The 18439-nt window shown below is 39.0% G+C and overlaps 1 protein-coding gene across 4 annotated transcripts in view; it reads left to right on the top strand.

Annotated features, from left to right (window-relative positions):
• dip2a (disco-interacting protein 2 homolog A) overlaps nucleotides 1-18439 on the top strand; it is a 144569-nt gene that overhangs the window by 72864 nt on the left and 53266 nt on the right. For all 4 annotated transcript variants that reach the window (XR_008360466.1, XM_053496091.1, XM_053496090.1 and 1 more), the window contains exons 3-5: nucleotides 3573-3692; nucleotides 4397-4516; nucleotides 14880-15122. Coding sequence is in view for 3 of the 4 variants with exons in the window: in XM_053496091.1 (XP_053352066.1) it covers nucleotides 3573-3692; nucleotides 4397-4516; nucleotides 14880-15122 (483 nt within the window). In the remaining variant the exon portion in view is untranslated. The remainder of the gene's footprint in view (nucleotides 1-3572; nucleotides 3693-4396; nucleotides 4517-14879; nucleotides 15123-18439) is intronic.

Here is an 18439-nt window from a genome sequence, read left to right as displayed (position 1 = left end):
TTTGATGATTTAAGTGAGTGTGGTAGAGCAGGGAAAACACTAAAATATACAGGCCCAGAATCCTCCGGGAATAAGGTTAAGGACCACTGGCAACCAAGTATGTTATAATGTTCTGCCTTGTAAGAGTAAACTGTTAAAATAAACCCACTTCTTCAGTAATTGTCCTCATTTTTGGTAAGTCCAGCTCTTATTTTAAAAACAATCAACAGAATTTAGAGCATTTTCCCAGAAAGCACCATGCATCACCATGGTCAGTAACCCTAAAACGTGGCGAGCTGTGGTTTTTCTCTTTGGGTTTGAAGTTCATGGAATTGCATAACAGTCCTGCAGTGTGACTCATCGTTTGATTGTAAAAGGTGAAGGGAATAAATTTAGGGGATGGAGGGACCATCTTGACCTTGCGTGCCATGTCATTTGTGGTTTTAGCTAAAGAATGTTTGAGATGTTTCAGTGGCCGGTCACGGTGCTTATCCTCACATTGCCTTAGAAGACTGACCACAGTCTCGGCTGCTTCTGCGCCCGGTGATGTCATTTTTTTGTGCTGGCTTTACTTCTCATTTAGTGTGGGTGAGCGTACACCCTATGTTTAGCTGCTTCTGTTTTTTGTTCTTCTTTGTTTTTTTTATAATTTGCTTGGTTAGTCTGGTTTAGTGATATGCATTGTTTTCTCTCTATTCCCAAATGTCTGTGGATAACAATTGAGATGTATTCCAAATATCTTTATTGGTATTTGTCAGACTTCTTAATAACAGATAGCAGTGGTTTGACGACAGAATGTGTCATTTAGACTGTTTAGTGTGTAAGTTGGCGGCGTGGTGGCTTTCCTGGAGCCGTTCGGTCAGGGTGCGGTGTGCATGGAGTTTGCATGGTCTCCCAGGTTAGGCTTTTTGGCGTTCCCAAGTTGCTCCATAGTGTGTGAATGCGCATAGGAATGTTGACTGGAGGTCCTACCACGGTCATAAAAATGGGAATAAATACAGAGGTTCCTAAATGGATGGATGGAGTGTTTAAGTTAGATTGTTATGTTTTTGTGTCCTCTTTAACCGTATAATCGTCTACAGTGGGAGCCTTCTCATTATATTTATCCGTTTGCCCCCTTCCTGCTTTCTTGGCTCCTTAGTGTGTTTCATTTGTCAAACAGGATCTACTGTATTTAACTGATTTCTTGATTCAGTAGGTCCGGCAGTGATCAGACCGTGGTGTGGACAGTTGGTTTGGACGTCACAACCAATCATAGTTCATGAACTGCTTATACTGTATATGAGAAACCTTCAAGTCAAAACAGAACTTTTGATTGTACAGAACATGGTTATGAGTGTAAAAACACCCTCTTGAGCTGGCAGCCAGGAGGGAGTGAGTATTGGCTGGCCACCACTACTGACCCACCAACAGGAGCGTGCTATGGTTTGGGATCGTTGGTAACCATCTGATGACACAAACCTCCTGGCTAAAGGCTCCAGTCGATGCAAGATGACTGAAGGAGAAGCATCCAAGGATGTACGCCATTACTGTCTGCTACTTTGGGACCACATGTTATATAGCAAAGGGTGTGAAATCCATAAATAAAAGCCATAAATTAAACCATGCAGTACATATACTAGGGTTATGTGTTAAGTACTAAATCTTCCATTTTTCAGCATCCATTGGAATATAATTGTCTACAGTGGGAGCCTTGTCATTATATTTAGGCAGTTAATTCACTTAGAGCTTCACCTTGCTTTATAAACCCATTATTCAACCGCTAACGAGCTGACAGGCTGAACCGGAGAAGGAAATTTATTGAGATTTAGATTTATAAGGATTTATAATGTGTCATTTTTTTGACAGTTAGAAGACAGTTTTTGAAGAACTGAAACTCTTTGTATACAGACTAGGTTTAGGAACAACTGCAATCCAGCTATAGCTGTATAAAGTGAGCTCCTGAAGATTAGGCGGTCTGAGTGGCTTCTTCTTCATCCACGATGGGATTTATGAGCCTGGGGAATTCTGCACTGCTTAAGTCAGCATAAAAGAAGTTTAGCACCAGCATTACGATGCTTCCTCCGACAGGTTCAGTAAGGTAGATTGATTTGAGGATACTATTGAGAGAGCAGAGGAGAGAGGACATAGTGGAGATAAAGTGCATTGAGATCAAGACATCGGAAGTTGCTCGAGGTGAGGTTTATCTGAATTGCGTTTTCAAAGACTGAACTCAGACTGAACTGTACTCTTATTTTACAATCATATTATTCAGAATTTACTGTTTCGTTTTGGAACTGTCAAATTATTGGGCTGCAATCAAGCAAAGAATACATCCAAGGAGATTTAATTAAGAACCCTTCAACACATTGTCAAAACCTGGAAGGATAGTGCTGAAACGCCAACATGGTGGAAGAAAGTTTTGAAACACTTTGTGAAATTGCATGGTAGAAAAATCAACAGTCAAAACCAGAGCTGTGTTTAATATGAAAATAAGAGCATTTCCAAACACATAGAATGTCATGAGACTCATAGGATTGGGACTAAACAGCTTTGTGTCCATAAGAAAACCAATTGTTAGTGAGACTAATCAGAAAAAAGGCTTCAGTTTGCTATTATTTAATAGCACGGATTTAATCAAATTCGATTTTTGCTTATTTATTTAACATACTGTAATATTATTCATGCATTAATCAAGCATCAACCAAAGCCTGTACATATTAATAACATTTAAACAAATGTAAATTAATACGGCGTGATTCACTCGAAAGAGGCCCCGGATATCCTGTAATAACTTTTGCTATGATGAATCTGAACCAAAAAATACGCTACATACCCCGGCCGTATTCGTACTGTAATCGTTTGCATTACTTGCGATGCCAGAAGTGATGTCTGTTTTCTGCCAGACACATTTCGACGCGGTGTTCCATATTCCTGAACATTCCGTAACCAGCGACAGTATCTGACTCTTTTTTTGTCCAAAGGGAGCTCCTGCTTTGAGCTCCTGAACAACAATGACACGTTGCAATTTTGGCCTTTTTTGCAGCTCTCTGAAATGTTACATAAGACCTTCCAGTCTCATATGCGAGGCGTCTCAGAGACCTCGTGGGTGACTGCTGCAGACGAGCTTGCACGTCAACAATTGTGTCCTGCAACATTTTCGGACGGCCTCCGCCATGAGAAAGGGTCAATGATCACGTCTTTTCCGTACCATCGTCTGAATAACAATCTTTGATGGGACGTCAGTAACAACCTAAATTCCCTCTGACATTCGCACTATGAAGACGCGCTGCTCATTACTGCACACCACCATCCTGATGAGAAGTTGGGTGACTGAGAGAAGAGGTACGGTGTTAAATGGCGCAATGGCTGTTTGATGCCTACCTTATCGGTCCAATTCAGGTATGTTTGAAGCTTCATATACAGCAGAGCACATTGCACATTGTTTTGTTCAGATTGCTTCATCATAGCGAGAGTTATTACAGAATATTCAAGACCTCTTTCGAGTGAATCACCCTGTACTTGTGTCAACTCAATTTCTCGTCACGTATCGTTATTATTGCTCACATTTGTTTGAGAAATTTAATATTTTTTTCCCCTCATGTCTCCTGCAGGTGTAGACCCCTCATTGCAGACGGATCCGCGAATCCCGGCGTCCTCACAGGCGGCTCCTATCACGTCCAAACAGAACAAACCCAGAGCAGCCAACTCACGGGACGAGCGTTTCAGATCCGGTATGCACAACACACACACACACATACACACACATACATGCATTTGTAATACCCGTTATTATTGTGAGCATCATTGCCCTAATATAGACCTAAGATTTAACAAAACCTTAACCACAGTAAACAGAAGGTTTTTATTATTATTATTATTATTATTTCCCCAGCTATTTTGGTAGTGGACCAGCTACATGTCTTCACACTGTCAAACCTGCCAGACATTTCTTCAGCTTCATCTCTTTGTATCACATCATATGTTTTTCCACTAACCTTTGCTGCTTTCTCTGTTAAAATAATACCTCAAGCCAAAACGCTGACAAGGCTAATAGTGAACGAAAGGAATGAAAAGAACAGACACTGGCGCTAGTTAACACTCCATAAACGAGCCCATGCTAACGGCAGACTTTCAGTCTTCATGCGTATTATTATTAAATGCCAAGCTGTCTACCAGAGTGAGCGTTCTAGCGCCGCTAATGATGCCAAACCCACGAGAATGACGGTTAATACGGCTTCACATCACAGACAGTATGGCGTGGAGTGTGTGTTTTTCTGTGTTTGGCTGGTTAAACGCTATGTACTGAAGTCATTACGGGTCAGAGATGAAAAGTGGTCACGTAAAATATGGAAATTATGCAGAAGTATGCGACGTGGATACTCAGCAATGACTGGTGCCTGCTTTGCTTTGTGTGTGTGTGTGTGTGTGTATGCAGACCTGCACACAGAAGCAGTGCAAGCAGCTTTAGCAAAATACAAAGAGAGAAAAATGCCCATGCCATCCAAGCGACGGTCAGTTCTGGTCCAGTCCTCTGTGGAAGCCTGCACACCGCCTGGTAAGTCAAATATTCTTTTATTCATTTGTCAGTAAAGATTTTATTGTAGTCTGGGGTGTGTATCTCAGAGGTGCTGGACATGAGTCAGGAATGCATCCTAGATTGGATATGAACATCAATAGGTACTACACACACACACACACACACATTCATTCATAACTAGGGGTAATTTAACAAAGGTTTTTTACAAAAAGGCCTGATTTTGGAGATACAAACCAGATAGGCTAGAGAGAGTATAAAGACAACATGCGAAGCTCCAAATGATAAATGATAAACCGGAAAATGTGGATAAAACATAGTCTATCTTAAAGCATTTCCATTTCCATTTTGCAAAAAAAAAAAGTGCTGGCAGAAAAAAATAACCAACAAAAAGCAAAATTCAGCTTAACATCAAAAACGTCTAACATCTGGTTTTCCCAGACCTCGAATTGTAATGTAAGTGTATATATAATTGTCACACATGAATAAAGATATTTTTGCAATAAATTATTGCAAATATTAAGCAATATCACACATCAGGTGATAAGTGCTGTTGTGCTGGATATCAGCATAATCTCGAGTGTGATATTGCATTTAAACACCAAGTTCTACAAATGGCATTTATTATTAACCGATTATAATTTGCTTGTTTATTTAACCAGTTGTTTTACTCTGCTAACACTTCCATGGAACTATTTAACCGCGACATTTTAGAGCTGGCGACTGACAGTTAGCATAATTAACGTGATTTAAAAAAAAAAGATTTTTACCCTGAAGTTTTACCCAGTGCTTTAGCCACAAGGTGATGAGAATAGACCATGGAGGTGGTGGACAGTCCTGTATGCTTTTCCTTTATATTCCCATTCATTGTATTTTTTTATTCCGGGGTTGAATCTAAAATAACGTTAAATACTGTAGAAAGCTAGCTCACAATGTAGGGTGTAGAATCCCTTGTTCCACACACCAAGTACAGTAGTGCCCTTGATCAGGGGATAGAGTGGGATTTGAGATTCAGCCTTGTGTTAGCTTTGTAGCTTGCGTTAGCCGTAAATACATCAAAGCGGATGGTTCAATTCGAAATGACTCTGTCCAAGGAGACAAAGTGATGTTTAAGATGTTTAAGACATGACATTATCAGGTGTGTTTTCTTGCTGAAAGTGCTCCTGTGACTGGTTTTGAATGTGGGTTTTGTCTGGCAGCTGCTCTTTCCTCTTTCCAGTATTATAAACCATACTGATCTCCCTCCACCCATGCTGGCGACTGAGATTAGTGCAATCAATGATTGTTAGAACACCTGTGACGCAGAGTGATACGTCCCAGTGCTGTTATGCTCTATATCAGCACTCATGGAATCCCTCTCATCCAATCAGATTACTCGCTCAGAGCTAACGGTTGTATAATGTGTGTTATATACTCGATTAATTTTTTTTTGTTTAATTAGGCCATTTTCTCTTCGCAAAAATTACCATCGTTGTTATTGTTTTGTTGCTCTATTTATTCTCCTTAATGCCTTAGCAAGAGTTTTTAATTACAAATCATGCCAAGAAAGCCATTTGAATTTTAATTCGTGTGAGCCAGAGAACGAGAGAGAGAGAGAGAGAGAGAGAGAGATTTTGTTTTTGTAACATGTGGGACCTACTGTACAGTAGCATCGCATATTTCAGTCTGCGCCTGATTGCACTCAGAGGAGAGCCTTAAGGTCATAATCTGTATTCATAACCGAACACACACCCACAAGGTGCTCAAAAGTAAAGTTAAACATCCTCCTCACCTAATGAGAGGCTTTTCTAATGTAAACTCCCAGCCTAGAATACCTGCAGCAATGTACAGGAATCAAACCCAGATTTTCTCAACGTTCCCAGGCTTCTGTCCTGCTTTGGGGGAAAGAATGTGTCCTGGATGTCCTTCATGGATACCGATCAGATGTCTAATAATGCTTGAACTGCCTAACGAGTGTGCAAAGTTTTCTGATCTCTTTTTGGATCTGTATTCCCAAGCTTCAGTAACAGCCCACACGTGTTATGTAACTCTGCCTATAGAAATGATCACATTCCCGTTCTGACTTCGTGACTTTATATGTTATGTTAATGCGAGTCTTCTCAATTCAACAGATGCAAAATTATTCTCATTGTTGATCATTTTAGCCATTTCAAAGGTTCAGGATCATGCCACTGGATGTGTTACATTTACATGTGTGTACGTGGTGGAGGATTTTATTCGGAGCAAATTAGTCAGAGCACAGAGCTGAGCACGGAGCAGCATGAATTTATGCAGGTTTATGCAGGATCGGCTTTGCTGTCTGAGATTAAGCCCGGGTATTTACGATACTAAGGCATTACAATTGGTATTAGTGGATGAAATGTCTAGATTCATATCTGCACAGCTTATTATCATCCGGACAGCGTTTTATGTCTAAGGAACGTTTCGAGTAAAAAACAAGCATTAAAGCATTTTTTTATACACTTCATCTTGAACATACTGTACGCTCTTTATATAGATATATATTGGAGATGTGACTCAGATGTACTGTAGGCTGCCGATATGATTTTTGGGCAATGCGAATTTGGATTCAACTCACTCACCGTCAATACCACTTTATCCTGTATAAAGCTTATTCCAGCAGACTTGGGGAACAAGACGGGGTACACCCTGTAGTGGGTGCCAATCTGTCAAAAGGGAACACACACTAACACGCTCATTTACACACTGCAGCCAATTTAAGAACACCAATTAGCCTAATCTGCAGGTCTTTGTCTTAAGCTGCTATATTTCTTACAGGTTTGGCATTTAATCGAAACTAACGTTCAGATCCTCTGAATCAACGTAATCTTGCCCTTTCTTACCTCGCTGTGGATGTTCATGTAGGTGCAAGGCGACAGTGCTAACCACTACACCATTGAGCCACTGTGTTCATACTGTATACTGTCTTCTTTAAAGCATATTACCGCATGTGTAGTCACATGACTCCGTCTAGTGACATGGAAGCAGCAAAGGAAAAAAAAGAGAGAAAAAAATATTTCTGCTTTAATAGTTGAGCATATTTACAGTACAGACATTGTCGGTGAACTGTGCGGGCAAATTAAGGTAAAAATTTTCATTTAATTGTGATATTAATTTAAGGCCATATCGTCCAGCACTATTTTGTAGTGTTTAAAACTCATCATATGCTCCACACCCCATTTCGGTAGGTGGTGCTATTACACTAACCACTCATGAACTCAAAAGGTAAAACAAATTATACTCTGGCAAAATGCGAGTATTTGTGCAAGATGCAAGGATTTTGACCTAAAGCCATGGAATGATTTCTTTCTCTTTGGAAATGAATCAGTTTTAGGCCTTTTAATGTAAGCTTAACTCTTATTTACAGATCGTCATCTATACATGCAAATGTTATGCACACCCAAACCCGGGTCCTGGAGGTGCAAGGTGACAGTGCTAATCACTACGCCACTGTGCCGACAGTTAGTTCAACTAAATAATTGAAAAAGTGTGAATCGATTCTGAATCGGAAACTGACTCAACAGTTATTGATTAAATTGCATAATCGGCTAACAGCTCAATTATATATAATAACTACAGAACATTACATCTTTTAAAAAAGTGTATCATCAGGATGTTTTAGAGTAAAACGAATCCCAGAATTAAATTCTTGTATCTTTGATAAAATTTCTCTAAAATGAAATTAGGAAAGAAAAATTTAACAAGTAAAAATGTATAAAAAATATAAAAGCAAATTTCATGGGGAAAAATAGACATGGGAAAATTCAAAAATAAATGTGATATCAGTTCTATAGTAGTTATGTTAGAGTGCTGTATATAATATTTGTGATTTTGTCATTAGATTGTAATATACGGTGGCCTGGGGACCTTCATCATGCTTCAGTCTTCATTTAATGAACTGAAGAGCAGCATTAGGCAGATCTTTTTTTCCCTTGGGATTCGGGATAATGGCACCCAATGAGAGGATAACCAGATTAATGGTTCAAAGGTTAAAGTTGACTCATTCAGAGACCCCATTGGCAATTGGTTCATGGCCAACTGATTCCATTGTCTTTTGAAAAGTGATACACGTGCATGGTTTAAACAGGCTGGTTATTCCGCACATGTTCTGTGTGTACTGTGTGTGTGTGTGTGTGTGTGTGTGTGTGTGTGTATGTATATATATGAATCAGGTCTGCTCATTGACTGTAATAATTAGATCTCGGGGAGTAAACAGTGTGGTGTAAACAGCTTTAAAGTATTTAAAGTCAACTGTTTTCTACAGTCCCTTATTTGGGACAAACTTGATATGACCTTATATATGAGTTGATATTTTTGGGAAATTCCCTGATGTTAAACAAACAAAAGCTTCATTATAATATATTGTAAAAATCAGAGACTCCTTTTTTTGAATATGCATTTTTCTTTTTTACCAGTATGGTCTCTCTAAATATGGTCTATATCTCATCTCTCATCTCAAGTTTGCAAAACTATTGTTTGTATTGAATTTTCTTTGTCAAGTGCATAGATTATTGCAAGTAATGTCTTTTTTTATATAAAAAATAGCCAACCTTCTTTACAATGCAGAACTGAAGCCAACTAGTTAACATTTGACCTTGAAAGCAATTTCATGGTTTTAAGTCTGACTGAGTCAGCTTGGACTCAATTTTGATTTGGCCGGACATTGACCTGGACACATTCATAATCCATTGCACAATGTCACTCACTCACTCACTCACTCACTCATTGTCTACAGTATAACGCTTTATCCTGTATGCGGACCTGGAGCCTATCCCAGGAGACTTAGAGCACAAGGCGGGACAATCCTGGACAGGGTTCCAACACAAATACACACTCACATGCTCGTTCACACACTACAGGCAATTTGGGAACACAAATCAACTTAATCAGCTTAATCAGCATGTCTTTGGACTGTGGAAGGAAATCCAAAAAGCACAGGGAGAACATGCAAACTCCATGCACACAGACCCAAGCTGTGAATCGAACCTAGACCCTGGAGGGTCAAGGCGACAGTGCTAACCACTAACCCCCCATGCTGCCTGCACATTGTTATTCTGGTATTTATTAATTAATTAAATAAATCCTAATTGGCAAGAACAGACAGATATTAAAATATTGGACATTGAATAAACAAAATTTGTTAGAAATAGGACATTTTATACAGCTATGTGTAAAATGTATGTGTAAATTTCTTTTCATTTAAAAATGTAATACACAAGGATAAGATAGAGGTTTTTTCACCGGGAAGTGCTGGGATAAAAAGGTTTCGATCATAACTTTAGAATTTATCTCCTTGGATTAACGGTAAATTTGTTCATTTTCTTAGGCACAAATCACATTTGTGCAAAATGAAATAGTAACAACTCCCACTCTAAAACATTGAAATAACACACTTACTGTAAATTAAGTTATATCTGTGTACATGTAAGAAACCTTAGCTGTCTAACATAACAGTTACTTTTATAAAATATGCAAAAAGTGATATTGTAGCTAATGGAAATATCTTAAATTTAGTCAGATCAGTCTAATTAAAAGTTTCTTAATTTAAGATTACAGTAAATCAATCATAAGATTAAACCTGTTTCAAGACAAATTTTACAAATCCTTACACTAATTTTGTATGTGCGAATTTCTTGTAATGATAGATAATTCTAACAAAATGACAATTAGATGACAATAAAATCAGAAATTTGCACTTATTTCAATTGTTTAATTGTTTAGAAGTAATAATAATCCTACTTTAACTTTGTGGTAAACTTATATTAAGAAATTGTAGAAAAATTTGACGATTTATGATATTGTCACTTTTTATACTTTAAAGAAATTTTCTAATTATGCAGTCCTACAGTTGTTATGTTAGTAAAGAAAAAATATTATCAGTGATTATGTTATAGTTGAATTGCACTATAACAAACCGTGGCCTGGTAGCCTTCATTATTTTAGGTGCTCTCCTTATAGCATATACGGCCACATATAGGTATGGGTAAGTACTGTATAGGTAAGTATAAAAATAAATATAAATCGAGGGTATGCGTAGTGTATAGATCCATGAAAACAGACACATTTTATTTTCTGAAGACAAATATACAAATAAAAACCAACAAAAAATATATTAGCAACATGTGATGTATTCAATAATGCAGCATTTTTATTGCATTATTGCAGTTTATTATCTGCTGTGGCCTCCTAGCGCCACTGTTGGACTGTAACTTAGCCTAAAGCATACCCTTCAACTCTCTCTACCTGCTCTAATCACACAATACACATCTCCAGCTGTGTATTGATCGATATAAGGTTATAATTTGCAGAATGCATGCTGCACTGATCTCTGTGTATGTGTGTGTTATTAATAGTACCATTAGTGTTAAGCAAATTCTGTCTGATCAGCAGGCTCATCGAGAATCCATTCCTTTCCTTCTCTGTCATTGACTCTAATGGTTTCTCTCTGTTTCTAATATTCATCTTAATTTAATTCAGTTCAGTTAAGTTCATGTTATACTGAGGCTAAATGTTTTTGTTCGTAAACACTTGGCAGCACAGTAGCGTAGCGGTCAGCACCGTGGCCGCGCACTACCGGGGTTAGCTTCCGAGTCCTGCATTCATGTGAGTTTGCATGTTCTCCCTGTGCACTGGCTTTTCCAAATTCCATGTTATGTATAAGTGTGTGAATGCTTGTGCCCAGCAATGGATTGGCACCAGCCTGTCCAAGGTCTATCCCACCTTTTGGCCTGAGGCCCTGGGATTGGCCCAGGCCTCTCGCGACCTGTACAGGATAAGCCGTAAAGAGAATGAGTGATTGCAAGTGAGTGAGTTGGTGTAAAACACTTTGTTCATAATCACACCCTGTTTAAATGACGTTTGTTACATAACATTTTATAAGTGTTTTACTTCTGTTGTAGTGTTTGTTCTGTTCATGTGTTGAACCTCTCTTCAACAAGTAGAATAATAAATTGTTTAACACTAATAAAATGGATTTTGGAATACTGCAGCTCTATTAGTGTATCTTTTTCAAAAAATAAATAAATAAATAAATAAATAATATTAAAATACCAAGACATGAACTGAATCTGCAAATTAAAACCAAACCACCTTATACCATCACCTGATTTCACTATTGTTAGCTAACATGCATAGCTAGCTTACTAGTTATTATATTTAAATAATAAAATAATTTAAATATGAGAGACTTGATTTCTGTTTTAATATATGTATATTCAGTATTCCAAAAGTCTGTCCAAAAGTCTGTCAAAATTAATACGAAAAATGTTATTGTGTCCACTGCTGACATTAGCTAAGTTACCTTGCAACCTTACCTAGCATGTACATTAGCTCATTTATTGATACAATTAGTGAGGATCCTATAAGACTCATAAGTTTTATTTAGAGGTACTGACAACAAAAAATGTTGTTGACAAATCATGTTGAAAACATCGATCTACAGAATGTAATTAAAATGAGACATTTCAAAGTATTCAGCCATCCAAGATAAGTTAACCCTTTGTAACTCATGACTTTTAATGCAATTTTTAAACTAATGCTTTTAAAAGGAGAATAAAAACCACAATATTGGCATTGTTACGGAAACATCTCACTGTTCATCTAACATCATTAAAGTTTATCTTAGGTCCTAAAAGAAGCAAGTACTGAATCGAGCACAACAAAAAAATAAAACATCCCTGATGTTTGAAGGTACATAAGTGAATTAAGGTCTGATGTTTAAATGATGAATTATACTGAACTAGACGAGATGGTTTCGACGCTAGTTTTATAACACGTCAACCGATGGCAGCATTAGGCTGCACACACAGTCACAGTCACAGTTCGAAAAGATGCGTTCGGCTGGTGTCACGTGGTTTGGAGGAAACGTGATAGTCTTCGGCCCTCTTGACTGAGTGGTAGTAGTAGCCTTAATGTGGGAGCCCCCTAGTGACAGGGAGGAATTAGACACGACTTAATTAGGGAGAATGACTTCTGTCATTGAGATCAGGAGTCATTGGGCGATTCCATGCCTCTGTTTTTAGCTTAGAGCTGTAATAAAAAATGTTTGCTAATAAGAATTTACCCGGCATTATTAAATGGGTTAAGAAGCTCTATTTTATAATCTTTGTTTTGTTGTTGAATGCTATTTTGTGAAAGAAATAAACCAGCCCAAGAATAATCCTAATGCTAAAACTGTCTAGCATTAACCAGCTAAATAAATATAATAAACTTTATTAATGTATATTTATTACACAACAAAATCACATATTTTTTTAAAATATCACTGATAAAGCCACTGTAATTAGTGCTAATATAAGAAGCAAACTTGAGCATTTCTCTAACTACACTATAAGGGGAAATTTCCTTTGTTTGTGTTTCCTGGAGCCTTTCCCAGGGGATTTTAGACAAGAAGCAGGGTACACCCTGGACAGGGTGCCAATCCATAACACTGCACACACACACACACACACACACACACACACACACACACACACACACACACACACACACGCACGCACACACACGCACACACACGCACACACACGCACACACACGCACACACACACACACACACACACACACACACACAATGGGCAATTTGGGAACGCCAATTACAGTACCTTAATCTGCATGCCTTTGGACAATTGTGTACAAGGATGAAGGGGACATGCACACAGACCCTGAGGTGGGAATCGAACCCTCAGCCCTGGAGCTGCGAGGCCACAGTGCTAAACGCTACACCACCGTGCTGCCTACCTTTTTATCCTTGTGTACATATAAAAATAGTAAATCAAGTAAAAATAAACTTGAGACAATGACTGAAAAGAAATTTTGAAATAGGGGAATCACTTTTTGGGCAAAGTGGTGAAAAGGGCTGCTTTGTAGGCTGTCGGGTTCCTGTGAGTGAGTGGAGGGGGTTGCGGTTTAGACCGGTTGGTGCTAGGCCATTTCTATTTTGTATTGTTTGGAACAGATATTTCGCTAGCTGTCTCTATACTGTAAACCCCAATTTATTTTCGAAGGAGTGAATTTGGTGCTGGTTTACTAAAGGGTTAATCACTTAAAATTTTCAAGCCGTTTCAACTCATCATCGGGATGAGTCTCACACTGGTCCACAGGAGGAAAGGGGGTTGGCACGGGTCCCAAACAAATCCTCATAACTCGAAAACACTTCTTACCAATGTCAGGAGATCTTGATATCATTTTTGTGGGAGTGCATGCAAAATTGAGGGAGATACGGCCATCTGGTCTAATGTGATTTATTTATTTTTTTCGGTGGGCTTCCTTAACAAGTAAAAGGCGTGTTAAATATCCAGCAGTGTATTTCCTTCAGAAGCATTTTCTCTATAACGCTGTTTACAGCTGCCTCAAATTACACTATGGATCCTTCCGTCTCCAAAAAGTTCACGCCTGGCTTGTCTAATGAGATTAACGAGACTGATTATGATTGCCACGCTTTATCCTACCGTATATTGCTCCAATGTGCAACAAAGTGCGGAAGACGAGAAGCTTGTGAACAGTTAATAGACAGAACCAACCTGGCCGCCCACGCACTTACACATTTTCAGATACACATTTCACATACACTTTCAGTAGACATTTACACACTATTACTAGGGACTTCCTTCAACCTCCATAAAAAATGCCAACCCCATTTTACCCTCTCACCCCCCCCTCCTCTAAGAGGGCTCGGCCAATCAGCTCTCACTAGACCTCCGGCTGCGAGAGGTTACAGCATCTCCCAGGAATCGAACTCGCGATCTCCGAATGATAGGGCGAGCACTTTACCACTGCGCCTATTACAGACGTGACTGCTTATTACATTTTTTGCTCGTTTCTCATATTGCCTAGGTTATGCTGAATAAATGGTTATGTCACACTATACTGCACAATCCTAGGCCCTGTGTATGATTATTAAAAAACAGCAAACCAAAAAAAGGCTAAAATACTTTGAGTTTAAAGGTTAATGGTTACAAGGGGCACACACATTCTACAGGTGTAATGAAGTGTCAGTTTAAAGTTAGTTCATTAAAAAAGAGCCAGTGTGTTATTCTGCTGTATCTAACAGATGGTGCTGGGTGAATCACGGCCGCACTGCAGATCTGACTAGCACTCATACAAGGAGCCTGTTAAAAATGCTGTACAAATAAAAATGTATAAATAAATAAAATAGAAATGACATATTTTTCCCTGTTTAAAGCTTGTGGTGATCTCTCGCCCCATATGGGCCGTCAGAGACTCCAGTACAGTGCTCTGATCACTGATGTTTTACATTAACATATGCATAAACCGGAATTCCCAGGACTAATTTAGGTTAGCAGTTTTTTATCAGATCTTATCTCCTTGTGTGTGTTTGTGTGTGTGTGTCTCTGTGTACTGATGATATCTCTCACATTCCTCACAGACACCTCATCAGCGTCAGAGGATGAGGGACGGATGGCGTCATCATCACCGTTCCAGGCACCAAACCCGAATGTGGAGCACTGGTTCAACCGCGTCATCCATCATCACTGCTCATCCACTTCCTCCTCCGCCTCCTCCACTTCATCGTACCCGGGTGGGCGGAGCCAACACAGCAGTAACTCCGCCTCAAACTCTGCCACAGCTGCTACGGTTCTGGCTGATGTCATGGCTAACACACAACTCGGTCAGTACTTAAACTGCTTTCTCCTAGAAGCCACAAACATTCCAAGTTGTACCTTGTGCATCCTTTAATAACTTAAATATTATATCAACTACACCCCAAATGCCTTCTAGTGTCCCATATGTCCCTGCCTTGCATGATACTTGTACCACCCTGTATACCGTACCATCCATTCCACACTACATTTTAAATCTCCTACACTACATGTGTGTTCCAAATCTTGGAATTCAGCAAAAATATTACATCAAGGGTAAGTCAAAAATTGTCCGCAATTGCAAGCCAAGAATGCACCACTGTCTTCACAACTTTAGCAGAAGTGAATCGTCTTCATAGGGCGGCTTTTAGAGGACCAAACAGGTGAAAGTCAGATGCAGTTAGATCAAGACTATAGGGAGGAAGCTTCAACCCCTCAAAGCAAAGTTTTAGCAAAGTGTCTACATTGTAGGCAGACGTATGCAGAGGTCATAACACCATTGGATAGCAGTCCTCTGTGTTTGATCCGAAGTTTAGGCTTCACCTCTTCAATAAGCGTCTCACTGTAATGAGCACTGTTGATTGTTTAACCTTTTTTCTGATAATGTTCCAGTACTGGTCCTTGAGAATCCCAGAAGACATACATTTTCCAGCTGATGGTTGATTTTCGAAGTTTTTCTTGGTCGGTGATTGAGGATGTTTCCGTTCCAATACGCCACTGTTTACATTTAGGCATTTGGCAGACGCTCTTAACAGGGTTAAGGGCCTTGCTCAAGGGCCCAACAGTGGCAACTTGGTGGTTGTGGGGTTTGAACCTGGGATCTTCCGAACCGTAGTCCAATGCCTTAACCACTGAGCTACCCCTGTTTACTCTCAGGCTCTTAGTGATGAAAACATTGATCCATAATAACCAGGGGTTAGAGTGGGATGGAACAGCACCTTAAATCAATCAATCAATCAATCAATCTGATTGGCAGTTTATGCCAAAGATTCTAGTGTGCTGTGGTTTATGATCTCTGTTCATACTAATGCTAAGCCAATGACTTTTGGTGTGTTGTAGTCTGGTTGCAGCTTGGCTTTCCTTCAGGCTCATACCATAGGGATAATCGCTCAACAAATCAGAAAGTAATATATAACATTATCAAAAGTGAAAAGAATAAAAAAAGGGCATCACATGCACGTTTGTGTCATTACTGCATATGAGCATTTGCCTAAAGGAGTCATTTTTCAACGCTGTATCACTACACTCGGTTTTAGAGTTCACCTTCCTGTCAAATCCCACTTTACCCCCTGCTAATAACCCAACACCCTAAATACCCCCTAATACCCAATAACAATAATAATACCTTCAACTTTTCTCCTCTACGCTACACCAATAAGAGCTCCCTTCAATCATGTATACCTCCTACAGTGTACTGTATATACACTGTCACTTTCTTTTACTTCTACACTCAGTATTTCATCAAAGCAGCAACTCTAATACCATCCACAATCTGTAAACCTCCTCGCCACTGACAGTCTGCATATCTTTACACACAGAGCCTCATTCATTTCATGTGTGATTTGGGGACCTTTTAGTTTACCAGACAATCTTGGCAATAACTCTGAAAGGTGAATCATGTTTCTGGCGTGCGTGTCTGCCTTGTACCTCAGTGCTCTGAGATGACTTATCCGTTAAGCTGTGGAACTTATCACCTCCAATACACTCACTGCCGAGAGAGAGCTCTTTTCCTCCTCCGTGTTTTTTTTTTTAAATAAGGCCTCATTTTGACATCTTCCTGACAGTTCTCTGAAAAGTTCCAGCTGCTTTTGACAAGCCGTGTACTCCTTTTTCCGGTCTGTATACGAAGGCTATCAATTGTTGAACATTTGTACTCAGCATTGCCTTCAGCTTCAGCCATCTAAAGTCTCTATTTATAGAGCTATGTTATAAGCTGTGTTTCAAACTACAGTATATACTTATGTAATGATATTCTAGACCATTTTCAGTATGTCTGGTGAAAAATATTGCAAAGTGCTGTACAATAAAAACACGAATGATACACTATATTATACAGACTATACTTTATGGACCACAATAAAGATTGCTCACATGGTATCTTTTTTTATTTTTAAATGTAATTTACAGTATATAGGGTTGAAATTATTGTAAACCCTTGTAAAGACATTATGTTAAGCAAAGTTGTCATTGAAAATATTGAAATATACTACTTCTGTCTATAAAATGTAGTGTAAGTATGAGACCAGTCGATATTTATTATGGTCCCAGTTTGATGTTAAAGCTACATTAGTTCATTTAGGAAAACAGTCTTGCAGTTTTATAAGAAAATTACGTCATCAATTCTTTCAAGTATTCCACAGTTGTTGTTTTTTGGATGCTTTGAAAGAGACTTACACTGCTACTTTATTATATACAATGTAACTGTACACTTGAAGTCAGAATTTTGCGTAAATTTCGGTTTAAAATCATTAAAACCACGGCAGTGGTGGTTTAAACAGTAAAGGCTGTAGGTTACCAGGGTTCTGATCAGAAGGATGGGGGTTAAATCCCAGGCTTTGCCAGTTTGCCACTGTTGAGCCCTTGAGCAAAGCCCTATCTGTTCCAGGGGCTGTGTGGAGACCCTGCTCTCTGACCCCAGTTTCCTAACTGGGATATGTGAAAGTGGCGGCTTAGTGCGTTAAGGTGTTGAGTTACTAACTGGAAACTAGGCGGTTCAAGCCCCAGCTCTGCCTGCTTGCCGCTGTTGGGCTCTTGAGCAAGGCCCTTAAGAGTGTATAATAGCTGATCCTGCTCTCTGACCCCTAGTAACAGTACTAACAAGAAGCTGTGATATGCAAAGAATAAAGAATTTCACTGTGCAGTAATGTATATGCGACAAATAAAGGCTTTTTAAAACTGATTTTCTAACCACGTCAGAGATGTCATGTTAATAACCAATTGTTTTAGCAAGTTGGTTTAGAACATTTACTTTATGCATGACATACTGTAATTAGGTCTTGCAGTATTTTTTTTACTGATACAGTACCTTATTTCACTTATAATTCCACAGTACCTTTAAACAGGTTGGAAAAATTCCAGAAAAGCTTTTAATAGATTAATTAACATCATTTAAGTCTACATTTAGGCATTTGGCAGACGCTCTTACCCAAAGCGACTTACATTTTTATCTCATTACACATCTGAGCAGTTGAGGGTTAAGGGCCTTGTCAAGGGCCCAACAGTGGCAACATGGTGGTTGTGGGGTTTGAACCTGGGATCTTTCGAACCAAAGTCCAATGCCTAAACCACTGAGTTACCTCTGGTCTACATTGGTGTCTGGAGGAAAAAGTTACAGGCCTGCAAGTCA

Source organism: Clarias gariepinus, chromosome 5 (assembly GCF_024256425.1).
Source record: "Clarias gariepinus isolate MV-2021 ecotype Netherlands chromosome 5, CGAR_prim_01v2, whole genome shotgun sequence".
NCBI lineage: Eukaryota > Metazoa > Chordata > Actinopteri > Siluriformes > Clariidae > Clarias > Clarias gariepinus.
Note: the sequence above shows the minus strand (reverse complement) of the source record. Positions and strands in the feature narration are given on the sequence as shown.